The sequence below is a fragment of the Lichenostomus cassidix genome, chromosome 13, assembly GCF_008360975.1.
Source record: "Lichenostomus cassidix isolate B80296 chromosome 13, HeHo_3.0, whole genome shotgun sequence".
NCBI classification, from domain to species: Eukaryota; Metazoa; Chordata; class Aves; order Passeriformes; family Meliphagidae; genus Lichenostomus; species Lichenostomus cassidix.
This window is the reverse complement of record NC_139494.1, coordinates 7,238,372-7,266,159: the sequence shown is the minus strand read 5'-3', so window position 1 is coordinate 7,266,159 and position 27,788 is coordinate 7,238,372. Positions and strand designations below refer to the sequence as shown.

Here is a 27,788-nt window from a genome sequence, read left to right as displayed (position 1 = left end):
ATTCTGCATCACTGTTGTATCATGTGCTACTATGTTTCAGTCTTTTGTCCTTCTTGTAGAGGCTCCTACAAGCATTAGGCCAAATTCTGCGTCCTTAGCCAATCAACATGCAAAATAAGATAAAAACTTCAAAACTTGACGCCAAACATTTCCAAATAAGAAAAGTGAATGTAAGTAAAGTTTCATCTAAGCCAAGAACAGCTTCTTCTAAAGTATGAATCAGACTTGTCCAATTTCCTCCACACCTCATTAGTCTCCCAGGTGATGAAACACCTAAAGTGTCAAGTTATTAAGTCCTGAACAAGTTCAGTATTCGAGCACAGTCAATTCCAAGTACTTAAATAAGAGAGACAAACATCTTGGAAAAATTAAACTTTTAGAACCATCGACTCTTTAATCACCGTTCAAAATAACGTCAGGCTAGGAAAAAAAATATTAAGTTTTGAACACACACACTGAAGTAAACCCCACTTTTTTTCTGCTTTTCATGGGAAGCGCCCCGCTCGGACAAACCGCCCGGTTTGCAGTTCGGTTATTTCCCGCGGCGGGCACAGATCCCCGCGGGGCGCGGAGCGAGAGGCGCGGGGGTGCGCGGGGCGAGCGGCGTGCGGGGTGCGCGCGCGGCCGGCAGGAGGCGCCGTTGCTCGCGGAACGCGACCGGGCGTGAGGGAGGGAGCGGCCCGGAGCTGCCGCAGGAGAGGCCCCGCCGCTCCTCGCAGCCCCCGCCCGGCATCCCCGCCCCGGATCCACCGCCAACACCGGGGAGCGCCGCCCGGCCCCCCGCCGACCCCCGAGCCGCCGCCGCGCCCCGCCCCGCGGACTCCCCGGGGCAGGAGGCCGCTCCGGGTCCCCGCACGCCCGCGGGCACCGCTCCGCCTCGGCCCGGGCGGGGGAAGCGGCGGCCACCCCCTCCGAGAGCAAGCAGCCCCGAACCCTAAATACTCACCATATTGACTTCCGAGACCATATCTATACTGGCAATGTCTATGTTCATGCCAACAGCCACTGGGGGACCTGCAAACCGACAAGATGGTCCGCAATGTGATCTCTAAGAACTTAACTCGTTCTTACCGGAGTTCGCCGGGCGAACGCGGCGTGCACGCGAAACGGCGTTTAAACATAACCGGCGAGTCGGAAGGGAGGCAGAGAGTGCTCCTCGCTCCTTCCCCACCACCCCCTCGGCGGGACGGTGCGCTGCCCGGGCTGCCCCCGGCCGTGCTTTATGTAACAGCATACACGTGCCGCCACCGCCCCGCTCCGCGCCCCTCCGCGCCCCCCGTCCGACACGCGCGGCCCCGCGCACCGCGGGCACCGAGCCCCGAGGGAGGGGAAAGGGCCACCCACAGCGAACACGTCCGAAATAAACAAACTAGTTCGAAGTAGGAGCACGCAGGGGGTTAAATGACATTTTTGTATCTGTTAACAGCACATCTTGTATTCAAAAATAGCAACTGTGATCACAGGCACATTAGGCTGGAAGGAACAAGCGTTGGGTGAACTTAAGAGAGATTTGCATCTCGATAAAATGAGTTAAACCAGGGTTTAATTACAGGTTGGTAAAGTATCATCACATACAAACACACAAAATGAGGGACCGATTATCAATATACAAGTCATTTAAGTAATGGCATTAAGAGCATCTGGTGCTAAGAAAATTGAGAAACAATGGGCTTAACTTTGGATCAACGAGAGGAAATGGGAACACACACACACCCCAAAGCAACAGCACCCACAACACATTTGAAACCCCCCCACCCAACGCACGCAGCCTGGATATGCAACCTCTCTTATTCAAAAGCAGTCAAATTACCTCCAAAATCTGGCCTCAGGCGAATATCATAGCCCTTCAGCAGTCTATCCACGGTCTCTTTTACCAGCGACATATTACTAGGGTCATTGACACTAAAGAAAAAAAGAAAGAATAATACTGTATTATTTCGGATTTCTCAGCCCCCAGCTGCACATTGCTCTCAGCAGCAGCATGCACTGCAATTCAAAGTAAAGGAAAAGAGATACCTTCATCACTTACCTCTGTGCACACACCGCAGCTATGATTAAAGGGAATGACCAGATCCCAAAGTAACCCTTTTTCCGGACTCTCAGCATCCCTTTAGCTTTTGATATGATTTAGGGTTTCAGTGAAGAGAAGAAGAGATCCAACTTATTCTGGCCAGTGCAGTAATTCTAATGTGAAGCGCATGCGCACGGCGTACCACAACATCAAAAGGAGCAGTGGTTGCTGCTGGAGATGGAGCAAATTTCCTTGCCAAAAAAAAAAAAAAATTAAAGGAGAAGAAGGAAATGCATTATTTAAAAAACAGAAAGTCATCCACAGGAGGATCCAATATATTTTTGTTGTCCTTTTTGTTATTATAGAATATAAATCACAACGAGAAGTTTCAGGAGTTGCAGGGTACAGCGGCTTTGCAACCCAGTTTAAGGGTTGGGGGGGCTGGACGGACTCGGATTAGGCACAGGGAGAAGAGGTTAAAAAGGGGAATGCACGGCGTACGTATGGGGGCAGGTGGGGAGAGAGAGGGGGCAGCTTAACTTCTTAGTCCCTGGAAAGAAGCGCCTGAAGCGAGGAGAGGTGCGGGCAAAGGAGCCGGCGCTGGCAACGGGAGCGGGAGGTGGGGGAGGAGAGAGATGGGCGCCTACAGTATTTCTCACGGAGGGAAAAAAAATGATGACGAATAGTTTCTTGTAAGAGGGGATTAGGCTGCTTCTTTCCTTATTGTAATGCCAGGCGCTATTCCAGGAGCAGAGGCTCTGGGGACCGAGGGGGTCGCGGGCTGCCACTGGCGGCTCCCACGGGTCATTGGCTGGTGCCTGAGGGGCGGGCGCGCAGCCCCCGCGGCCCTGCTCCCCCCAGCGCATTTCCCATACATCGACCCATGTTTAACCCAGGGATGCGAGCTCTTCAGGTAGAGCGAAACCTGGCCACAGAGCTGGGGGGGGGGGGGGGGGGGCAAGGGGAAGGAAAACACCACCCCGAAAGGCTTTTGGTGACCATCCAGACCCCGTGTAGGTACATAAGCCCACTTACCTTAGTGGGTAAAACACCCGAGCTCTTCAAATGCAGTGTGTGATCCAATTAATGCCTCGGAAGAAACAGGAGACGAGCGGAAAGCTGATCTGGGGATGCTTTGAGTGACATTTAAATCCTGAGCAGAAAGAAAGATAGAAAGGAGAGAGAGAAGGGAAAAACCAAACCCCCGAAAAACAACAAACACCGGAGTTAAATTATTCCTCTCAAATCTGCTCGTCGCTCCTTTTACACCACCTCCTCCTCCTCCTCCTCCTTATGCACATACCCGCTCGGACCTGCGGATCTGTGCTGCTTCACCGAGCGGATCTGGGCGTGCACACGTCCTCGGCCGGCCCGGGCGGCGCGGGGAAGGGATTTGGAACACTTTGGGCGTCAATTAACAAAAGAAATATTTAACTCGCTGCAGGAGGGTGGAGGAGAAAGAAAAAAAAATAAAAGAAAAAATAGGAGGGGAAAAAAAAAAGAAAAACCGGCGGGTGGTGGTGGGAGGGCCGAGGGTGAGGGTGTTGCACAGGGAGCGAGGTGGTGGAGAGCCGCTCGCTCCCCGGCACGGCGCGGTCGCTCTCCGGCGCGGGGCTGAGGCGCTCCGGAGCTGCCGCCCTGCCCTGCCCTGCCCTGCCCCGCCGCCCCGGGCACACACTGCCTCCCGCCGCCTGGCAGAGCCGCGGTTCGCCTCGCACGGCCCGGCCGGCTCTCCCTGCCCCAGCCCACACCCAGGCGCACCCTGGCCCGGCAGCAGGAGCGCCGCGAGGGGTACAGGGCCGGGGGGATGCTCCGAGAGAAGCGGCGGCGGCTCCCCGGGAAGGGCGAGGAGGGGAGGAAGGGCTGAGGTGGGGGCGGACGGGGAGGCGGTGGGATGAAGCCTCACCTGGAGAAGCGGCGGGGCGGAGAGGGGGGCAGCTGCCCCCGAGAGACGGCAGAGCTGCTAAAAAAAAATAAGCAGCCAAACGGCGAGGCAGCCGGCAGCCCCGAAAAGCAGGCAGCCATTTAATAGGGACCGACAGCTCCGCTGGCCGGAGCGCTCGGGAGCGGGGAAGCCCCGCGCCGAGCTCCGCAGCATCCACCTGGCGCTGGAGCGAAGCCAGGGCAGCCCCCAGCCCCCGCCAGCACTGCTCCCTCTGCTCCCGGCGGGGCCACAAACCTGCCCCTCTCTCCGCACCGGCAGTGCCTTAAACCGCCACACTGTGCCTTTGAGCTCAAGTGCGTGCCTGCTCGGTTTTTAATTCCAGAAACAAAATAGCCATCCTTTGGGGGGCTGGGGGCAATTCTTCAATGAGTATTTTCACCACCTTTTCCCATTTGGAACACTTCGGATTGCACGAAGTGAGGAAAGACACTTTTCCCGCTGAAACAGACAAGATTGTGTGGGGTTTTTTTAATACATAAATTTCTCTTTTATGTGTTCAAAAGAAAAAAAGCACGAGCAACTAAGTTAAAGAACGTTTAAGCATTTTTTTTTTTTTAGATCGCAACACCCACGGCCCCCACCCCATTTTTCAGCTTTTTGTGCCGCGGCTGATGTTACAGAGCCACTCTCCCTGTTCACCAGGGGAGGTTTCTGTTCTCACAGAGCCAGGCTGCTTCACTGCCAAACCTCTTGAAATATAGCCCTGAAAGGAAGATGGTGGATATACTGTGCAGTGAATCATTTGACTTTAGATGTATAATAGGCACTTTTTCCCCTTTCTGCAATTCTGTAGGACTTTATGATAAGACCAGGAAGTCTCCAGATAAACCATTTTAATCCTGCACTGTGAAATTCACCTGCAAGTGCTAACTTGGGACTACATCTAACACTCCTGAGCTGGTTCTGAGTCTCTGCTATTAATTGTCATTACACCAGAGAAACATGTTATTCACCACATCTGAATACAATCAGATATCAATGTGAACCTGATGCTGAAGGCTGCTGATATTTGATGCTAGACTGACAGGAAATTTTGAGTTACGTATAACTTAAGAAGAATTCAAGCAATGCCAAAATGCCTCACATTTGTTCTCTGATCTGGTGTATATATTAATATTAAGAGAACACTTGTTCCAGGCCCAGAGTACCCCTGTGCCATGTGCAGTGAAACGTACTCTCAGTCTGGCTATTCCAGCAAAAAGGAATGGAACATATCCCCAACAAATTCAATATATGTGGATATCATGGTGCATTATGTGTGGAAAATTAATGTATATCCTTGGGTTTTGGAACTGTAAAGGTTCTACTGAGCCATGTTTGGGTTGATCTGCATAACTCATTATTTTTGCTAGCTGTAAATGCACTGCTATCTAAATGGGTCTATAGCAGTAACATTGTCTTATCACCACTGCATGCTCTGTGTCCCCAGACAAGCGTATGGGGTAGGGATTTCAGCTTTATGTATTGACAAAGTTACACAACCCTTTTCCTTTTACAAATGTTTTCATGCTTTGCTATACACTTTTGACGATACCACTTTTTCTCTGACCACAGGGTTGTGGTCTATCTTTGCCATTTAAAATTTCTTATCACCTTCAAAATCTCCCATTTATTTTAAGCAACTTGTCAAAGAAATCATTTCCCTCTTTTTCTCACTTGTGCCTGTGTGTTTGATTGAAAAGTAGAGGAAATAACTGGTGTGAACGCCAGTATTGGCAGGATGCAGAACTGATCATGTGACATGTTTAAAGATTGCTAAGATTTTGGGTGTCTTACAATGGGCAAACAACCTGGTTCCCAGCTGGCTCTAAAATACTTCTGGCTCTAAAAATATCTCAATTAGACTACAAGTACTGGAATCTCACAGAGAAGCCAGCAAAGAGGGTCATATTTTAAATGCCAGTTGCAAACTATTTTGATTCTTAGCTAGCAAGATTGAAAAAAAATACTCCTTAAAACTCATATACTCTAAAAGAATGGCCCACAGTCCTTGCTGAGCAGCGTGTGACAGTATGCAAGAAATGGGCAATAAAGTAACATCAGACTTGTTCATCTTGTCAACCCTTGACTACAGCAGTATTTTCCTGTCACCACGAGTAATATCCCAGGCCATGCACTAAGAGCTCTAAAGGGTTTTCAAATGGGCTGCTGTAAATGTATATGTTATGCAAAATAACCTTTCAGATGGAGTAAGAGTTTCAAGATAGATTCTCAAGGGATCCAATCACTCATCAGTAGAGACAGAGGGGATGCTGATTGATGGTAGCCCAAGAACAGTAGCCCTGTATCACAAACAGTGTGACTAATAAGTGCAAAATCCCACTTAAAAGAAAAAGTCCTTTCACTGCACCTCAACAGGCTTTTGTGTTGTGTGAAAGTGATGTTTCCTTAATTTTTGAGCATTTGGATAAGATGCAGCACGATCAGAGACATTCTGGTCAAAATTGTTTCTATGTATCAGATAACATTTTATTCTCTTACAGAAGAATGCTAATAATAAATTATTTTGTTACATTATTTCAATTTCCAAATATTGTAAAGCTGTAAATGCATAAAGACAACAAAATATAGTCAACCCTTGTAAAAATTTCCTGAACAAGGTTTCAATATACTTTATATTGGCCTCACTTGTCACTTTAGGTCTTCAGATCCAGTGTGTCACAGTCCATGCACCATACACCATCCCATTAGCAATCAGCATGTCAGCATAAAGATCCCTATTGCATCTCATACATGGAAAAAATTACTCATGCAGGTGTCTCGATTCTGTTTTTCATGGGCAATGGAATTCATTTTTTTGTAGTGACAGTGTTCTGGGATTCACATCAGCTTCAACTACTGTGTATCTAAAAGAATCCAAACTGGTAAATTTATTGACAAAAGCAATATTTTAAGACCTGCCAGTTATACTGTCCTTGGCCCCTAAAAAGTATTAAATTTTAAGTATTGGACAGAAAATGAGTCCAATAAGTTGCTTAGGAAACAAGTACCACTTGATACAAGCATGGCCATCACTTAACTGTAAGAGAAAAGCAAACAGGAGGGGCCACTAATAATCTCTTATTAGTTTGCATAATTCTGTAGGACTTTAAATGTTGGAGTTCCTATTTGTTTTTCTGTAAGTCACTGCATGCATCTCCACAGGGTGAAATACACTACAGCTAAGACCTTTCCCCATTTCATTACCCAGGCAGTACTTTTTGAGTCAAAGACCTCCTACATCTTTAAACAAAAATCTTTTGTGTAGCTGGAGACCACCAGAACTTAAGTGTATATTAAAGAAAGTGTTTTAATGTGAAATTGAATTACAGATTTAAAAAAAAAAAAAAAAAAAAAAGTAAAAGGTTGTGCAAGACATCCCCAAGTGCTTTGATTGCAGATAATTGGAAGCAACTCAGTGGAGACTGGAACAAAATACAAAATGTCTGGCACCTAGAATTGCAGTGGATTGAGATCTACAGTCCTCTTATCAAATCATGAAATCACCACCAAAAGCTGCCCCATTTCCTTCAAAGTGGTGGAATTAATTAGTTTAACAGCTATACAGACAGCAATTTTTTTAATTCCTTGATTTTAGCTACACTGGCACTTGGATAGCTAAGAAATATCTGCAGCATACACATCCTTTGATAGGAAGGCAGGGGAAGGCAGAATGAGTGATTGCCTAGGGCAAGGATAGTAAAACGCTTAAAAGACAGCAAAAAATGTACACCAAGATTATGTCACTCTGTGTCTAAATCTCCTCCACGCTGTTTGTCTAAGATTCAACCCTTAAAGCAGATTGCAGAAACCTGTTATTAAATTAATGGAGTGGCATTTGTCTGCATCAATTGATTGCAGGATTTGGTCTTCCTTTCTAAGCTCTCTTGGACAGAGAGTTGGTTTCCTAAATTTTTTATATTGGGTAATACATTCCGAAATACTGCTCTAAAAGTATCTGAAGGTTCTAACACTGTTACGTTGGAAGCTTTTGCTGAAAAAAGAAAAAGGTTTTCTTTTTAAAGACATTCCACTTCAAACATTAGTCTTGGGTCTGGTATAACTGTGTGCAAGTTTTAATCTTAAAAAGGGAATATACATAGTTTTAGCTGATTTTTTTTTTACCTGGAAGGACTTCACTTTTTCAGAAAGCTTCTCTTATTATTGCCCCTACTTGGACCAGGTGAGGGGACAACAGGGGGACAACTCAACAGAAAGAATTTAAAGAGAAGTTCTATCAATGGATTTAAACAATACTCAAACTACATTTCAGGCAGACTTTTTTGAGTAATAACTGGAGAACAGAAGTTTGCATCTGACTGTAAAACATACTACAGTCATCCTTTATTGGTGTTCTGGAAAGGGAGATGAAACTGCTTTCATCAAATGTAGAGATTAACTCAAGCCTTCCTTGAGAACAGAGAAAACAGCGCTCTTCACTCTCTTCCACTTTCTTGCATGTTCATCACAAATGTGCTTGTGTCCTATAGTTTACCTGCTATCCTAAACCCCCAACTAATCCTAGTGAGGAGGAGATGTCCCCCAGTGCTGCAGGAAGCATAAGTTCATATTCTGTAGCACATTTTGCCCCTAACTGATCCTTTCTAATTTTGTGCATGCAGACCAAATGTTTTGTGGAATCAATACTTGCTTTACATGGGATCTGCCTCTATTTACAGATGCTAAAAGGTAGAAATGTCAGTGACAGATGTTTCTGTGCAGCAGCAATCACCGAGTCTGAATGGGCCAGTTTTGCCAAATTGAGAGTGTTTTTAAAGAGCTGCATTACCCTCTATTTAACAATACTCTTTCTATAGAGGGTATAGCATGGAGATGGACTGAAGGCCAGTCAAGATGGCAAGGCACCTGAGTTGCAAATCAGGCCTAGAGGAAATAATTATAATCCTGGGAAAATTCAGAATGCCAGGACAGGAAAAAAACCACTCAAACCAACCACAAAACTAGCTGTGGAATAATCTCTCTCAGGAAGCTATATACAGCAAAGACCCCTAGAAATTCTGTCAGTATTTACCACTTTGCATTCAAGAATGTCTCTGAACTATTTCAGTGTTACTGTGGAGAGTTATCTTTCATTCTCTCTGCCCATCCCATTTTGTGCTCAGACTTAAGACTTTACAGCTATGATCTGGAAGAGATCTCATTCATGCAAGTAAGTTTGCACAATATTACTATGCCAGCTTCTCAGGTGAGGGAGATGAAACACACACTGTCTCAGCACCCAAGACAATCCCTATTGAAATTAATGGCAAAATCAACATTCAGCTCAGAAACAGCAACATCTACCCCCACCATACAAGGCACTAAATGTTAAAAATCTGTTAGAGGACCAAGAGTCATGATTATTCAATCCTTTTACCTATCTGATCTTTACCACATTATAGGGAAAACAAAAATATTTCCTAATTATTATCTAATGAAGTACTAGATGGAAAACATCCTCGGGTTGTTCTATTTTTTGAGCCTACATCTTTCAAACTAGAGGATATGCCTTAGTAGAGAGGTCAAAGGCAGGTAAGGTATGCTCAGTCCTCAAGCAGTGCTGGGGGAAGCTCACAGAGGGTGTGAAGCCTTGAATTTATTTTGTGTGACCTCCCCCCTAATGCCTGGGGACATTTTGTACCCATTCCACACAGGCCAACCAGAAGGCCACTTTACAGCTTGCACTGATCACTTTGCCAGACACGGCCAGTTCAGTGAAATCTTAAACAGGGCACCAAAACTGTCTTGGAAGAGCTGTGAACTAACCAGGCACAACAAGAGTCTGTCACTGGAAGCAGAGCAGCAGCTCTGGGTAGTCATACTAATCATGGTATTAACTTTGTAAATTTATTCTCACATGTGGAAAAAGCAGCTGAGTAATACCCATATTTGATGTTGTTACACAGCAGACTCAAAGCGCTGCTTTGCATTTTATCTCCCAACATGGCAACTTTGGACATCTCATGCCAGTGCAAATCAGAGTGACTCTACCAATATTACATCATTACAAAAACAACCCAAACCCACACACACACCCAAAACCCATCTAAAAGTAGAGTTAAGGGAAAGACCTTCTCTGCACATTAAGTAATTACACATCTTTATATTTACCTTAATTTTGGTAACACCCATCTGTTTATCTCACTTTGAACAATTAAGTATCCTTTATGTAACTTCCACAACAAATCTTGATAATCCTAACTCTATACATGAATTACTTGCATGTCCATCCTGCCTCAGAGTTCAAGTTCAAAAAGAGCTGGACCTGTCATTCAACTACCTTTTCATTTCTCCAGTAATACCTTATAAATACAGATAATCTGCATCACCATACAGCATCAAGCATCACTTGAACATGTCAAGAACTTATGAGCAAACACTTTCTTCTCTAGTTTCTTAAAGTTGAAGTCCAGTTTAAATTTTTTCTGTTTTGACCTTGGCCAGCTTCTTCCCACTATTAGTCTCTATTATAAGGTTTTACACTAAGTCAGAGATCCAGTTAACTTTGTCACAACTTTCTGTTGGGGCTATGGCTAAGAATTCTCTTTTCAGGGCAAGGCTGATGGATTTTGCTGTCATTATTTGCAATTTTTTTGTTTTTTCTGAACCCATCAGTTTTCTGATGATGCTGCGAGGCCACAGCTCCACAGGGGAACATGCTGTATGAACAGGAGATTTGGCCATTACTGCTACAAATAATTCTGCAAAAATTACCTCTTTTTGTCTTAAGGTCATTACAATATAAAAGTTTATTATGATTCTAATTTACAATCTCAAAGAGATTGAAATCTCTAAAATCAAAACGATTCTTTCACCATTCCTTCACTTCAGACTTGGCTTTGAGGAAAAAAATAAGCAACTACCTTCCATTTCCTTCTATTTCATCACCTTCAAACATTCTCATAATAAATTTATTTGCAACAATAAACTTGTCTCTTGTATGGAATACAAGCACCCCAGTGTCATGGGTTAGACTATCCTCACTACTAACCCTGTCTTTCTTTCAAGAAAAGGATTTTCAAAATCTCATGCCTACAGCCTATATCAGAACAGATAAATAGTGAACACTATAATAAATCCTTTTGAAATACATGCATTAGTACAATAAATAAATAAGTAATAATATCTGCAAACATGAGAAGATTTCTGTAAGCTTCAAAGGGTTTAGAAGAAAGTTTGCACTTCTAAAACATGAAAAGATAAATATTTTCAGCCCATAACAAAAGACAAAAATACATAAATAGGTTTCTGAAAAAAATCAGGGCCCATGTAAACATTTGGGAATACACAGGGTGTTTATATTGTACATATGAAGTTAGACAGGCGTATACCATGAATTCTGAAAATAAAAATGCAAATTACAAGTCAAAGGTTGTTTATTAATGTTACCTGCAACACTTCTTTTCATTGCCCTGATGGCAGTGACTCTGTTAATGCCTATCTGCATGCAATCCAGCAGTGCAATATTTTGAAGGTCCCACCAAGTTCTATTGTCTGAATCAGGGTTCGGTATCAATGGGGCATGAGAAGTGCAACTCTCTGTCCTCCCCACCCGAGCACTGCTGCCTTTTTTTCCTTCACTAGATGGGCACTGGACGAGTCCATGAAATTTCTGGTTCTGTGCACCTGAGAGATAACTCTTAGAATAAGATGGTCTTCCTTGGGCCAATTTGGAGTGATTTCTACATAAATAATATAGTATATGTTGATCTTATGTCAGAATCTAGATAGGTCCAAACTGCACTGCAGCATAATCTGGGCTGGAGAATACTTGTACAGCTGAGAGGGTTTGCTGCTCTTCACAGAGATTAGAACATTCTGTAACAAAGTTGGTTAGGACAACTATCATACCAAATATAAATGAGCTGGATGTCACATCACAGCATAAAATGGAAGGACAATTTTGAAAGTAATAAACAGTTGAATCTTGCGACAGCTCAGTCTGAAGCATAGAAGAGAAAAGGTTATTCTTGACTTTGCCCTAAGTAACTTTCTGAAATAATTCCTGTAAGTATGATTGACCTGCTAAAGATGAGTACTTAATATAATGAAATTTGACATGTTTTGTGAGACCAAACTACGTGGTACTTTGCAACACAAAGTCAGGAGCCAGATTCTTTTCAAATGAGTAGGCTATAGCAGTTTGAAAGACAATGAAGTAAAAGAATAGAAAACTAAAATCCATAGGAAGCAGCCTGGACACCATGCTGTTAGACAGTCAGGAAAAAGCTCTGAAAACTCTGGTATAGCAAATCAACAAAAGTACATTGAATAGAGCAGGTATTGAAGTGTTTGAAATATAAAGTTTGTTGGCCTTCAAGCCACTTTTTCTGAATGAAACTCAAATTATGGCAGCAAGTAAGATCCTAAACAATGGCTGCCTAGGAGGCTATAGTTCCAATATGATTGCCAAAAATAAGAATAAAATACAGTAAAAAAACAAACTTTGGAAGCTCAGCAGAATGCGTCTGGGATGTCAGTACCCCTAGAGATCTTTCAGAGAGACAATCTTTTTTACTTTGCTCTTTAGACATAGTGAATAAGAGAAACCCATATACAGCAGTGAAGTAGAAAGCAGCTTTTGAGGCATTCCCAAAGATACAGATATCAAAAAGTCTACAAGTAGTGGCATAAGACTGAAGTAGTGCTTTGCCTGTGAATTTTGTACCTTTCAAAAAACACATCTTCCACTACTGTATCTTTAGAGGGGCTTCCTGTGGAATTATATTTAGCCCAGGTATCAGGAGCTCAGCTCTAGCAGCATGAAGCTCAGCATGCACTAATTAGTCAGGCTCATCAACAAGCATTGGAGGCTATGCTGAGCTCTGCGATGCTGCAGATACTGCTGGTGTTTGGAACACACAGCAGCCCCAACAGTTCACTTGGGCTTGTTGGAATTGCACTAAAGACCCTGCAGAAAATGCATTTTGCTCTTGTGTGCAGGTGTCAATGTGCCTGAAAACAAGGCACCAGGCAGTTGGGGATGAGCAGATACACTTATTCCATGTTACGTCGTATCTTAATTACATCTGCTCTATTTATATATAGAGAGAGAACAGACACCTATATCACGTCTTATGGCTTTTGCTTGGCTCCTGCTGGAAGTTGTATGTTATGCACAAAACAACTGAATCATGAATAACAAAGGCATGTTATTTAATTCTCTTGGGGGAGACCAGCAATTACTGTATTCTGACTGTTCAAGGGTGTTATTTTAGTAAACAAGAAAGAAACTAAATGAGCATAGAATTCATCATTAGGAAATGGTCTCTTATTCAATTAATACACATTCATGAGAGCCCCATATGCATGTGCTCCAGTCAGTGAAGTACTGCAGGAAAATAGGAAGAGATCTCCCAGGGTGCAGGACAGCCTGCTTTCTCTACCATATGCCTTCTAAATATGTTCCTCTGTGTCACTACACTCACAAGGCAACTTGCTGATTCTTGGCAAATTGATTCTGATACATTAAAAACATACGATTCCTAAAGAATAGGCTTTTCCCTTATTAAAAAAAAACCAAAAAACAGCAAGCAAACAAAGCCACCAAACTAAACAAAGAGAAACAGCCTTACAAAAGGGATTAGTGATTTCTGGCAACAGGAAAATACTTTCAGAAACTAGAATAATCTACTCTTTCCAAATGATGGTCTCAACAAGGTCCTGAAAAATGGAGCTTGAAAAACTTAAGAGATACTCCATGGTGCATGAAAAGTATCAGTTGTATTTATTTAGATGAGGCAGTAAAGACAAGAGTTATTATAAATGTAAAGAAAGCATGACAGGTACAGGGAAACCATAAATACTTTTGAGATTAGCCTAAATGGGGATTAAAAAAATTAGTGAATTTTCAAGGAGAAAATGCTAGAGAAAGCTTAAGAAGTTCAAATAATAAGCTGCGGGTAAATAATAGATTTTTAAAAACATACTAAGATTTATAGTTATGGTGTTAATTTTCAGTGCTGTTCCATAAGGTTGTACAACAAATTCAGTAGGAAACTTTGTTCATGTAAAGAGACTTTTAAAGGCCCTCCAAATAGTCACAGAACAAGGAACCACTTATTAGTAGGAGATGGGGATGTAAAGGATAGGGGAAGAAGAATTAAGTGATTTATATAAAATTCAAGACATATTAACACATTCTAAGGAGACTCTGTGTGTGTGTGTGTGTGTGTGTGTGTGTGTGTGTGTGTGTGTGTGTGTGTGTGTTATAAAAAAGAATAAAGATGAACAAAGAGAAAGTAAGGTTGGATGAGGAAAGGTAAAAGTAATAATAAAATAGCATCTACAGGTGATAACTGAGATTAGCAATTCAAGAGTTGAAACATTAGCAATCACTTTTGGAAATTCTTTGAAAATTGAAGAGGTAGCAGTTGATTGGAAGCCAGTGATTTGTTTCAGTTCTTTGAACAGCTTCCTTAAAATTATTTAAAATAGCTGCACATCTACAAGTTCTGCATATCTTTACTGTGGGCTTTAGAAATACAAATTTCAGCTTGTGTGTTGTCTGTTCGCTTCCTAAACATAAAACGGGCAGGAATGTTTTCCCCAGGAACTCAGGAACCTGAATTTCTAACTACACAGCCTGTGGATTTCCTGAGAACTGCTTGGATTTGAAGATAATAAAACGTTCTAATGCTTAGCACCCCTTTGCCCAGCCATGAATCCCAGAATACTTTGTCCTGTTTTATCTGAACTTTTGCAGTCACTGACAACTTAATTACGAGCTGTGCTGGAAAGGACTCCTAAAGCCAGTTCTATGAACTGACAAATTCCATTGAGTCCAATGGGCAGAAAGAATAGGTAAAAAGTGTGTCTAAATTTTCAGTGTTATTTAAGAAACAGGCTTGGAAGTAGATACACTCATATGACCACACATTATGTCATATAATGGATTTTATTTGTACAATACCAAACAATTCATTCTTAATACAGAGCCTTTTTACAAATGGCTGTTTCAAATTATGAGCAGAAAAGTCCATCTGCAAATAAGATAGATAAATCAGGGACATAGTGAATCTTTGCTGGGTAGATATGATTTATTTCCACTGTGCTCCAAAGAATCCATCAAAATCTATCTCATACAATGTGGAAAAGATGGGATCTATGTTAAGAAGATTTTAGCGTATAGAAGGCTCAATATAAATCTTTTTGCAAAGTAAAGCAAAAGCTAAACATTGCAAGTTATGGTAAAGGGAGTCTAAGGGGGATTTTGGTCAAAACTTGACAGTGATTCCTGCCATAATATCATAACTCTTAGAAATTAATCATGTCCATTTTGAGAAATTCAACCATGTCATAAAAACCTGAGAGAAATGGAGCTGTCTTATAGCATGTTCATAATAAATCACATAATGTGCCACGCATTTTATTTATCTTGACTTAAATTCTAAACAAACGAGGCCTTAGTTCTAAAATAGCACACCATAACAAAATATTCAGTAACCACTGATAGCATCAGCAACATAGGGCATTGCTGGAGAGTTACTTTTTTTCCCAGTCTTTGAAGAGTAGCTTTCTGTTCCTCAGAAAAATACACAATTGGACATTTGGATCTGAGGCTTTTATTGTGCACCTATAAATAAATCTGCTGAACACTACACTGCTTTCACTAAGTCTCCACCTATACTCATTGTGTTTTACCTCGCTGTCCTTGGCACCAGTGGGTCCCTGGCCTTGAGACTGGTCTGTTCTACATACTCAAAATTTCCAAAGTAGCAAAAATTCTTACTCAAGCATTTTATGAAAGCTGCCAGCTTCAACAACAGACAGTAACATAAAATAGTTCTCATTACACTGTTTAAAGAGATTGGTATTTAAAGTAATTTTTTAGATAAAATTGCAAGCTGTTTGCACACTCAAAATTGCATTCCAGTTATTCCATGACAACACTAACACTTCGTATCTAATCTTTTCTTCCTCAAAATTTTGTTTAATTTTATCTATGCAGATATCTCTCTGCCTATTCACATTTAAACATCTTTTTGAGACCCTTTTGAAAATGCAGCCACTAATGAGAGGGATGATTAAGAGGCCTAGTTGTTTGCTATTAGCATATGGAAAAGTGAAACAGTTTCCATCTGCATACCTATTTTTATCTCTCTGTTCCTTCTCCTGCCCTTAAAGTAGAACTATTATATTAGGTAATCTGCTTGTTAAGGCATTGGAAAAGCAACCCAAAGTGGGAAGCATCCCATGCTTGCTGACTGAGCTGCCCAAAGTGGTGGCTCATCTGCACATTATCATCATTGTGCTACCACAGAAAGAGCAGTACAGTTGTCTTAACTGACAACTTTGATTTTAAATTAGGGGCATTTCGGTCAAATTCTTTGACAATATTTCAACATTTCATGTAAATAAAGATGTGTACAAAAATGTCACATATTAACAGAAAGTATATCAACTGCTAAGTGTTGCATGTTAAGGATCTCCTCCAAGTTCATAATTTAACTTTTAGGCTTTCAGGCTATCACAAATAAGATGCATTTGACAATTGCTTGTGAATATTCAATGCAGTACATCAGACTTAATTTCCAACCTCCAAGGTTAAATCTGTTAACAGTTTCTTATTAAGCACTAGACAAAAAAAACCCAAACAAATCCATCTTTAAATAGACCTTCATACTTTTTTCCTTTTTTTTTTTTTTTAAGTGATAAAGACTATCCAATGCTTAGGAAAATGAAGAGATGAAGAGTAGTAACAACCTAAAATTTCAAATGAGTCTAACATTGGATTCAACTTAGAGAAGATATTAATTATTCTTCAGCTCTGCAAAAGGACAACCAATTCCAAAACAACAGGCATACAAAAACCCCTAAACTACATCAAATTCTGAAGTACTGCCTTTGAATTTCTTGTGCTGAGCTTGCTCCCAGCAAATGGGGAGGCAGGTATTCTTTGTCCATTCTATAAGCAAATTTCTGCATTTATTTTAACAGACTGTAATGATATATTCCAAAAGTACTTAACACAATTTCAATCAAATATTTGCTGAACATCAATCTAGCAGCCAAGGAGGTGTGTTTTCATGGAAATAAACACAAAGCAACAACAAGCTAAATCCCCCACACAACACTCTAACCAACATTGCTTGCCTGGGACCATGAAAAAGAGTAACTGGACCAAACAATACGAAAGACAAAGCTACTTTTAGAGAGCTAGATTTTTCTTATATTGCAAACCGAATGCTCTGTCCAGAACAGTATCTATAACACAGACACAATAAACTGAGATCAGACTTCAGAGGAGCTTACAGAAAGGTGCGAAATGAGTAGCAAGCAGCTCCTGAACTATTTCAGTGCCTGAAATATATTCTAGTTAGTATAACACACTAAATAACTTTCCTAATTTCAGGTAAAAGAAAGATAAAACCATGTTTCATCTCAGAATCTTCACAGACAAGGAAAATAATTTCCATTTTGATTTACCTTTTTACTTGAAGAAAAATACTGCTTCATGAAGCCAGTCACCATATATTTGCATTCTAACAATGTCTAAGAGCAAATATGGGCTTCAAGAAGCAGCTCTGCCCTTTCTTACACAAATCCAGTCAGGCAAAGATTTAGTTCCACAGAAACTACAGGCCTGTAAACAGCCTAAACACAATCAAACACTGATAGACATTCACTGATTGGAGGGTGGTTTTTTGGTTTGGGGTTTTTTGTTGTTGTTGGGTTTATATCCACCAACAGCTGTTACAGCTGCTCTGAATCTTCCAGTCTGTCACAGAGATGTTTCCCAAGATGCAGATATGAACTGATGCAAGTATGATCAGGCTGAGAATTTTACAGCTCTCCTAATGGAACGATGATGACTGAAGTCAGGCACAACCTGCCAGGTACCACTACTCCTAAGTCAGCCCATTTTTGCTAACTGGTGAGGAGTTACAGGAGACAATTTCCAGGGTAACTGCCTATTCAGAACACCATCTATTAAGTGCTGCTACATCCTCCCTGTTTCACACACAGCCATCAGGACTTGTTGCTACAAGCAGCACTAATATCCTATGGAATCACCTGGGAAACAAGGATGCTGTTTCAGAGCTGCCTGCCACTGGAGCTCTTTATCTGGGGCAAGTGTTTCAGTATCTCCCAGATTTTTATCACTTAACATGCCCAAGTAAATCTTTGAGGTATGAACAAAGTACAGGCAAAGAAAAAATGTTTATACTATATTTAGGCACACAAGTTCATTAAAAAAAACCTTCCTGATATCCAAATCCCATTGATTTCAAAATTATTTGAGAGCCTCAAAAGTCTACAAAGTTAGTTGTCCCAGAATGAGGATTGGGCAGTTCAGCTCAGGTGTGCCCAGTCCTGTGCACAACAGGACACAGCTGGGGGCACCACAAAACCTTAGAAACAGAGAACAACAGCAACAAAATAATAAGCAGAAAAGCTGAAACAAGAGAGCACGAAGCTCTAGAGACTGTCCAGGGGTGGGACACAGAACGCAGTGGAACAGGCAGAGACAAAAGCAGGCAGCAGCAGCTCCTGCCCTAATGTAGTGCTGAGTTCCCTTGGCAGGTGACACCTGACAGTGCTTCTCTGTGTCAGAATCTGACTTAAAATATTTCAGTATCTGCTGGAGAAAGTACTAAGCAACGTTCCAGATCCTTGAGATTCCATTAAGGAATTCTCCACAAGCATCAGGACTTTATAGAATTAGAGATATAGAAAAGAGAAGTTATAAAGGCAATACTGCAAACCAAGTAAAGGTAAATATTTGCTCAATTTAACATAGAGGCAGAGTAGATCTTAAGGGAGATGAGAAAAATGTAAATAATATTTTATAGGTCTTACAGTGAAGGAAACTTTGTTGGATGGTTGGTATGTAGATAATTATATGAATTTATATAATATTGATTAGTTTCCACAAGAAGGAAAGAAAGACTGAATTAAGCAACCTGAACCTTTCTACATAAGAGGCAAACTTTCTGAATAGAGGGCTAAAAAATCATCAATACAGCATTATGTAATGACAGCAACTGAGATGCTAAGATGTCAAAATAAATAAAGAGCTAATGAAATAATGTTTCATTTGTTGATATATCCTTGAGAAAGACTGGGTCACATAAAAGACAAATTGAAAATTCTCCCAGATGAGAAACAAACACATATATATAATTGGTATTATTGCTGCTGATGGTTACCGGAATTGAAATCCCTGATTATAATCCATTTAAATTAGGACGCAGATGGAAATTCATCCGTTGTCTCAGAGGACCAAGAACCTCAAAATTTAATTATAAATGCCTATTTCATGCTTTAAGAAGTCCAGAAAGGTTCATCCCTGAATAGACCTTCAAAACAGTTCTTGAACACCCATCTGGAACGCATGGGCTCAGCAGCATGACAGGAGAATTTACTTATGGAAGATTGGCCAACAACCTTATGCAGCCAGAGCAGTAAAATGTTATTATGTTTTCAAAACACTGCAACTGAACCTGTTCTGGACTGTGCTGCTCTTTAGATACTAACTATCCTGACCAATTTCTTTCAACAACAAACATGTAGCACTCCTCACCTGCAGTGCTCATGAAGAGTCTCTTTCCCTCAAAATAAGAAATCCACTGGCTGGCAAAAAAAAACCTTAGGAAAACTAAGAGTGAAAAAATCAAAAGTTGCTAAAGACCAGAATATTAAAAGTTCCAAATTTATGATAGTGCTAGAAACAGACAAGTTCATTTCAGTGATCAGGTGATGGTGGAAATTAGATTAATTAAAAAAGTGAAGGAAATAGTAAGTAATATAAATTAAAAGTTATGAGGCATGGAAAATTGATTGGATAAAGTAGAGATAGTGTCCTTAGCCCAGGAAATCTTAAGATATTTAAGCATATTCCTAATTTTCAAGTTTGATTTTAGGATTAGTGGTATAAGAAACTTTTAATAAGCTCTATTCTTCATGTTTCAGTAAGAAATATGATCATCTCAATCCACTGTCTCTGATTTCAGGATCCTCTCTCAGAAAGTCAGACTGCTAAGATCAAGTCAATTCTGTCACTTTTTAATTAATAGTGAATTTTGGAGAGTTTTTCTTTTAATTAAAATTAGAAAGCTTTTATAAAGGAGAAAAAATAGCCATAGTATAAATAAAATACCAAATAATATAATTCATAGTATAATAATTACAGATAAAATTTTTAAATGTACAAACAGAAATGCTTCATAGAAAAAAAAAACCACCACCACCAACAAACAACAACAATGACAAAAAAGCACAAAGGAAAAAACCCCAAAGAAGACTATAGGAGAGGACTCTCCAGGAGGGAATTTCCTGTCTGCTAGTGTTAACTTTCTAACAAGTCATGGAAAAGTGGAGTAACTCCAGAAGATTAGAAGAGAGACAATGTTGTGTCCATAGTAAAAATGCCAAAAGAGATGAATCAGGTAACCACAGGCCAGATGCCCAACTTCAGTTCTTGGCAACATAAAGGAAAGCTGCTGCAACAATTTGACAAACTATAGAAAAATATTTAATTCTCAGCTAAACAATTTTAGAGACAATTGGTCTGGACTAAAACCTTGATTTTATTCTTTCAAAAGATTACAAATTTTATTGATGAAGGTAATCATGTATATCTAATAAACCCATTCTTTACTCCTAACACAATCATAGAAGAATCCAAGAGTAATCTGGACCATTAACTCTTTGCAAAGTGATATGAACTCTTCACTAAAACCAGGTATTTTTGTAGGCAGTGATGGTCAAGTAAAATCAGACACTGAAGGCAACACCAAAGCATAGGAGAACTACATTATCAACCATGAATTTCCAAAGATTTCATGAGACAATGATTTTTGCTGTATGTTACACAATTTGCTTTTTTTCAAAAGTAACTGAGACAATTTGGCATAAGGAGGTCCTAGTCACCAACAGATTTTTGGTTGAAAACAGATGTGTTCCTACATTGTTGAAAAAAATGCAGGCAGAGCACAATCAAAGTATTGAATGCGTCAGTCTGCAGGCTATCACTGCTCATCAAGTCATCAATGGGAGCAGGACAGGCTATTAAATAATTCTGGTATCAACTCTTAAGACAAAAAAAGGGAAGATTATAAGCAGCTCAAGGGATGTGAACTCCTTATATTCCTCTGAAATGTAAAATAAAAGATAATATTTTGTAACAGATCTGTGTAAGAAATTATTTTTTGTTTCAGTATGGAGTTCTGGGATTGTTGGGGGGGGGTTGAGGGGTTTTTTGCTCCTTCCGCTCAGAAGTATGTTCCCATAGTAGAAATCACCAGGAGAAAAACCAAACCAAAACAAGAAAAACAAGGCATATCCACAAAATATTATAGTTTCCACAAAGATGAAATTTGCAATCCATTACTCATTCCAGTCAAACTTCCAAGGCATTGCAGATGCACTGCTTCATGCTTCAAAATAGAAGAAATCTTAAATTGTGAATCATTTAGTGCTACTTACTTTGTGCAACCTATGAGACGTCTGGCACTTGAAACTGCCCATGACTTTAATAATCAATCGGAGGATGCAGCCAATCACATTTCCCCCCTCAACAGTTTCCACGGTAACCAACAAAGATACCGACATGGGCTGCATGCAGTGCGAAAACGCACAAAAACACTGCTACAGTGCCACTTTTTTCAATACTTCAGGCTGTATATTATAAAATGCAAAAAACCCCCTAAATTAGTATTGACCAAAGCAGTAGCAAAAACGCCAAAGTGGAATTAAAAGACAGTGATGAAGAAGCTGTGTCTGCAATGATTCAGGAGGACTACAGAGACTTCTTGAAGCTGTGCTTTTCATCAGCTACAGTATGGACCCCTCCCTTCCCTGGTGAGCCATGGAAAATGAGAGCTGCAGCTCATTAACATAATTAGGACACCCTCTCTGTTGTGCTCCTGTAAATACTTTGCTTCATTTGTATTTGTTTGTGCACTGCCTTCCTCATGAGACAGCATGACACACTGCTTTTCACACAGATTTATGCTAGAACTTTTAGTTCTCAGCCCCCAAGAAAACCCCTCTAGACAAAAGAGATCAATAGTACTTCCAAATAAAGGAGTCATCAAATTACTCACTTTTACTTAGAAAAGCTCTCCCTCTCCTCTCTTTTCTCATCCTGTCCTGTCAATCAAAGCAGAATATGCAGGGGAGAAAATGCTGGGATTTTTGTTTGGTTTTTTACTCCCTTCATGCTTATACCAGAATTTCAGCCCCTAGTTCCTTTTAATTAAAATATCTCAAAAAAAAAAATCATATTCTTGGCAAAAAGAAACTTGGAGCCAAACTGAGCTTCTGTTACTTAAAGCCTTAAAATTGGGATTTAGCAACACATGGGTTCTGTGACAATAGAATCAAACATTGGGACTTTTTCAATGGTTATTATTAAGAATAAATGATTTATACCTGATAATGGGCTCTGGTACAGATTCTCTAACTCTGAAGCTTTCCTGATCAGAGATTGTCAGTCACGTTTCTCAGTACTGAGCCATATAGTGGATAGACAGCACTTTCCCCAGAATCTAATATGATCCTGAGGCTTGATTTTTCTTGTGAATTTCATCAAAAACCAAACCTTTGATCTCCAGAAAAGATTCTTCTACATCAGGAAAAAGATGCTGTGCCTTATCCAAGAAAACTCCAAAAAACAACCCAACCAACTCCACACCCAAAACCAACAAAAACCAAACCAGAAAACCCAAGCCGATACACACAAACACACAACAGACTTCAGGCACTGGAACTCTTTCCCTCTGCTTTCTGATTATCATAAAGTCCTTCACGAAAGCTTTCAATTGCCTTTTTTTTTATAAAGTGCAGAATGACACAAGCTGTCTGATGATGCTTGTAGAACTGACTCTTCAACCTCACAGATTGGTCTAAGCAGTTTGAAATGTATTACAGACTCAAATGATTTGAATAATTTTAGCCAAACTCATTAGGTCATTAAATTTAAAAACTGTGCAGTAATTGCTAAATATTTTTAAATGCAATAATACTTTTCAATTACTGAAAAATTTAACGCTAGCACTCTCTAAGATAACCAAATATATAACCATTAGAGTAGATCTGAAGTTGGCAATCGAGTCTTAATTTTAATTACATGTACTTCCTATTAAAACTTGCTGTAAGATAAAATGGTTTCAGAACATAACCCTAATTCATTTATATTCTACAACCTTGTGAAAAAAGAGGAACAGTGAAATCAACTTCCTATGTTCTTTAATAAACAGCTTTGTAAATAAAATGAAGGCCAAAGTTCGAAAGCAAGGTGTAGGCAACGAGACTGCAATAATCTTTGTTTGCACATGCAGACAGAATAACTGCATGCTTAGCCATCTGTCTGCAGAAATACCAGCTTTTATTCTTCAACTCTGAAAACAGGGTTTTTAAATTTACCCTGGAACTTCATAGAATACAATAAAAAGTAAGATTTATTTTTATAGTCCTCACACTATATAGTAGTAAACAGTAACAACATTTCTTGGAAATATAAAGAAGCAGTGCTTCTAGCTTGCCCATTTGCTTTACATTTCCCCATCTATTCTGACTGCACTGGGCAGGAAAAAGAATGTGTTTATTAAGAATTTGTATGAGAACAGATTGACCCAAATGTCTGTTACCAAAATAGATTATATTAGCTAGAATGGAGTGTGTTTCTTCCATGCAATCAGCAACAGCCTTATGAAAATGTCAACTCTTATATATACATTCCGATGCAGGATAAGTCAAATTCTTTTTCAACTCTGCAAAATAAATACATTAGAAATACTTTGCTTTGTACTACGAGCACAGAATATGACTCTCCTAGAAATACTGCTCTTGTAATCAGTTTCTTTCAATGCTGAGTTTTATTCATCACTCTTGGTAGACTACCAAAATAAACTAATCCGTTTCAGACAGTTCTTTAGAGCCATTAATAACTAAAATTAGCAGACAGACATTTGCCATGACCAATCGTGACCTCTGGCAGGCCAGTCTAGAGCTCCTTGTGTCTGGTCAAGTCACCCCTGAGCATGAAAGCACTGCAGCTCATTCTTGCAGATTTAGGATAACGTCTAGTTGCACTGTAGATTGCAAAGGATAGGAGAAGTCTCGTGCCCTGAAAACCATTGCAGTGCTTCTATTTCATCCTGCATGTCAGAAGGAACCCAGGAATCCCTGCAGGCCAAACACCAGAGCCTGTAAGGGTGTGAAGACATGAACCCTGCAATGTGCTACAACCTGCACTAACAAAGATGGTCCAACTTGCTGGTTTCCACTTTTTTTCCTTAACCATTTTTTCATCTCGGTTTTTATTTAAATGCATCTCTGGAAGGGCACATAGGGGAGAGCAATGACTATTTTAGTCTCAATAAGTTACAGCTATTTCACTTTCATCCAGAGTTGTCTAATAATTAGCAAACAAAAGAGCTGTAAGGTCTGGGTTAGATAAAAAGTTGCTGCAGAGTTGAGTGTCAATTTATTAATAATTATCTCCGGAATGTTTCACAGTGCCACAGAATCATTTCATAAACCAGTAAATGGTCTATCAATTCATGCTAAAAAGAACACAGCAGAGGAAGAAACAAAACAAAATGAGAACCTCTTTTGGGCCTAAGAATCCAGGAGCAGCTAATGAGTTAATAAGGTCACCCATGACCGCCGTATGCCATCCCTAAGCCATTTCTCTCAGGAGACCCTCCTCCACACTTCCTTTGTAATTGCTAAACCATTTACAACTCTATATTTATGTGCAAATGATCAAGACATTATTACTTCTTCTAATAAAATATTGCAAGCTGTGACTATTTAACCAGCTTCTGGTTTATATGTGTTTGTGCAGAAGAAATGCTACTGGCTCTATAAACTACTGTGTGCTGTTGCTTTATGTGTTCACCCTTTACACCTTTCAGTTAATTTACCTATATCACTGGAGTTACCTCTTCTTTCTTTCATTTCCTGAACAGATTATCCCCAAACCTACTGGGAAGCATCCAAGGATTTACCAAGTGTAGTCACCTGCTGTCAAATTTATGTGCTACCTTTGCATTAATAATCTTGCAAACAGGATTTTCCTACTGAAATGCAGGTACCAACCAACCATGGATAATGTTCTGTGTTTCATATGAAATTATATCTTTAAACACCCTTAATTATTAACATTAAGGCAAACTCCCTAGCTTGAAAGCTCAACATTAAAATATTAATGTTAAGCCTATAAGTTTCTGGGCTTTATATGAATTGATTCATTAAAAGAATAGGTGCTTAAAAATGAATAAGTACTATTGGCCTGAGACCATAGCAGCACTCCCACTAATCTTGTCTGTCAGTCATATCTACATGTTTAAGAGTGAAGATTTGTACTTACTATGAAGTGAGGCATATAGTGCACGCAGATTTAACTTTATATGATGCATCTGAAACCCTGCTCCATGCATTGTTGAATAATATCAAGAAAAATAAATGGTAACATCAGTTGAGACTAGAAAAGAAAAACACCATCCACTCTCCCTTCTGTGTTGTTATGTCATTGTAACAGACAACTGTATAGGAAGATGTGCTTCCCATTGTGTTGGATATATGAGTCACCTGTTAAATAAATCCATTAAATTATTTGGATTTTTGGCTTAGAATAAAAACATTGCAGTGGGGGCTCTACTCATCCCTAGTCCCTACTACTGTGTAAGCTTAAAAAAGGAGAAAAGCTTAATATATATTTTTTTAAAAAGCAAACACCAAACATGAATTTATGTCGCCCATTCTGTAGGAGTTTGTTACTTAGCAAATTCTGTTCCTACAAGGAAACAGCTATACTTGCTTTGATTTATGATTATTTAATTTTAGAAAATATTAGAACTGGTATTCAGCCAGGAACATTTAATAGTTTAATTTCTGAAAGAGAAAAAAAGAAATGAGAAAAAGGAAAGCTGATGAAAGTACTGCAGTTGCGGTTACATTTCTTACAAAATTAATTATGTTAGTGAAAAGTAATATCCACAGATGTTCCTAACAGGCCACATGGACTAAATGTCACAAATAATTTTAATATCCCCATTGAACAACTATCGCCAAGGTTGAAATTCTTATTAATTTGAGGACTAGCCTTAAAGATGTGATTTTCTCCCAGTAGCAGAAAAGAGAAGTCTTCCTATAGCTTTAACATCTTTTTAACTGCCTTTGGGCCAGATATTAAAAGTACCTAAAGATGTAGAAGATACATATGGGATTTATAGAAGTGACTAAGTGAAATTCAGTGGGAAGTAGATACTGCTGTCTAAATTGCCTTTAAATAATTCTGTTAAACATCTGACTGTATCATCAAAGCACCTAAATAGATCTTTCTTTAGTAAATGCTTCTCTTAGTCTTCAGCATTGCTGGACAATGTGCTCAGTTGTTAGAGATATTTTATTTCTGTTTAGCAAACACACCAACTATGAGATGTTAAGAAGCAATGGGTTATTTGGAAATATTATTTGAAGTAACTAAAAAGTACAGAGTGTCTTGCAACCCACAAGTCATATTCCATTGAGGTCTCTCAAATTCAAAACCAGAATTCTGTCAAATTTCTCTACATAGCCTCCACTGTACAAAATGAAGTCTTCATTTAGTTTCACTGCTTTCAAAATAAAATGTCTTTCCCAATGATTTGATCACATTCATTTTACCATCACTTTCTTGGGGTCATGTTATACCAAATGATGTCCCCAGGGGGAGAAAGAAATAAGAAGAAAGGAAGACGTGACAGTATCATAACACACATCTGAGAGAACAATTTACTTCCGGATTTCTTAATTCAGGTTCAATTTACAAACCAACAAGAAAGTTATTTTGTGATCAATGGACCTGGTTTTTTTGAGAGAAGAAATGTACTAAGGCATCTTTATCATCAGGCTCTGCCCTGGCAGCCGATGGGACACATGTGAGGAGAAGGTCTTCTGCATCCCTGCCTCCCACCCTGCTGCAGGGCCCAATGCCCATCCCTCCCCTCTTTACTTCCCACTGCAAACTCTCCATCAGATCATAAAATGATACTTATAATAGGAAAAAAGGGCATGTGCTCCTATCAGACAGATTTAATGCAACAGAAGAAATTGTTTTCCAGCTGTAGCATCCACCTTGTGCTAGATGACTGAGACAAATTCTATGGGACTTTCTGTCCCCAGCCATGGAAATCCCCAGAGCTATGGCTGGGACAAAATCACCTAAATAGCATTTGCCTGTGCATGGCTGCTCAGAGTCAACACTTCATTATTTTCTTTACACCATTTGAGTATGAAGTGTTACCCAGAAGGACTTGAAAGATAGGTGAAATAGACACTTAGCAATCAGTTGTGATTAACTAGCCAATTTTTAAAGTCACCTGTCCAAGTCATAATAAAAGAGATCATATTTGCTATCAGGAGTTGAAGTTAAAAGCAAAAGGCAGCAGAAAAAGGTTGAGAACTCAGTGTGTTGGATTCTTAGGTGCCTTTAAAAAATTAAAAAGATGTTTTGGTTTTATAAAGGTACATTATTAAATATATACCCTCCAGGTACTCTAGTCATCATGTATGGCTTTCCCTTCCAAGGGTTTTCTCACTCTCACTTGGATGAAGGAAGAGAAGCAATTTCTAATGCTCTCTGAAACATCAGAAGAAACTATTCAAAGTTAGGTTCTGGTCCTGCACATTCACCTGAAAAGCCTTGCTTTAGCCACTCATCTTTCTCCATAGATAGTCCTGGAAGCCATGAACGAAATTTCTCCTTCCAAACAAGTTGCTGTCCATCATCTGACAAAAGAATAACTCTACAGATCTAAAGAAATGTTTGCAGGTTTTGCCCACTGCCAGGAAGTGATTCTTCCATTACAGCTTATAAACCCAAATGTGACGAAGTTTTGCTGTTATTAGTGAACCTCT

At 39.9% G+C, this 27,788-nt stretch overlaps 1 protein-coding gene across 7 annotated transcripts in view; it reads right to left on the bottom strand.

The window, feature by feature from the left end:
- The window catches only part of GABRB2 (gamma-aminobutyric acid type A receptor subunit beta2), a 139,632-nt gene extending 135,510 nt beyond the window's left edge, over positions 1–4,122 (bottom strand). For 2 of the 7 annotated variants that reach the window (XM_085073459.1, XM_085073463.1), the window contains exons 1-5: positions 3,315–3,477; positions 3,047–3,164; positions 2,030–2,262; positions 1,811–1,902; positions 947–1,014 (exon numbers count right to left, since the gene is read on the bottom strand). In XM_085073459.1, the coding sequence (XP_084929585.1) occupies positions 947–1,014; positions 1,811–1,902; positions 2,030–2,106 (237 nt within the window). In that variant the 5' untranslated portion in view covers positions 2,107–2,262; positions 3,047–3,164; positions 3,315–3,477. Of the gene's footprint in view, positions 1–946; positions 1,015–1,071; positions 1,224–1,810; positions 1,903–2,029; positions 2,263–3,046; positions 3,293–3,314; positions 3,479–3,772; positions 3,792–3,917 lie in introns of those variants that run through there. The other 5 variants (XM_085073461.1, XM_085073462.1, XM_085073464.1 and 2 more) reach the window with 5 other exon arrangements.
- Positions 4,123–27,788: the final 23,666 nt, after the last annotated feature.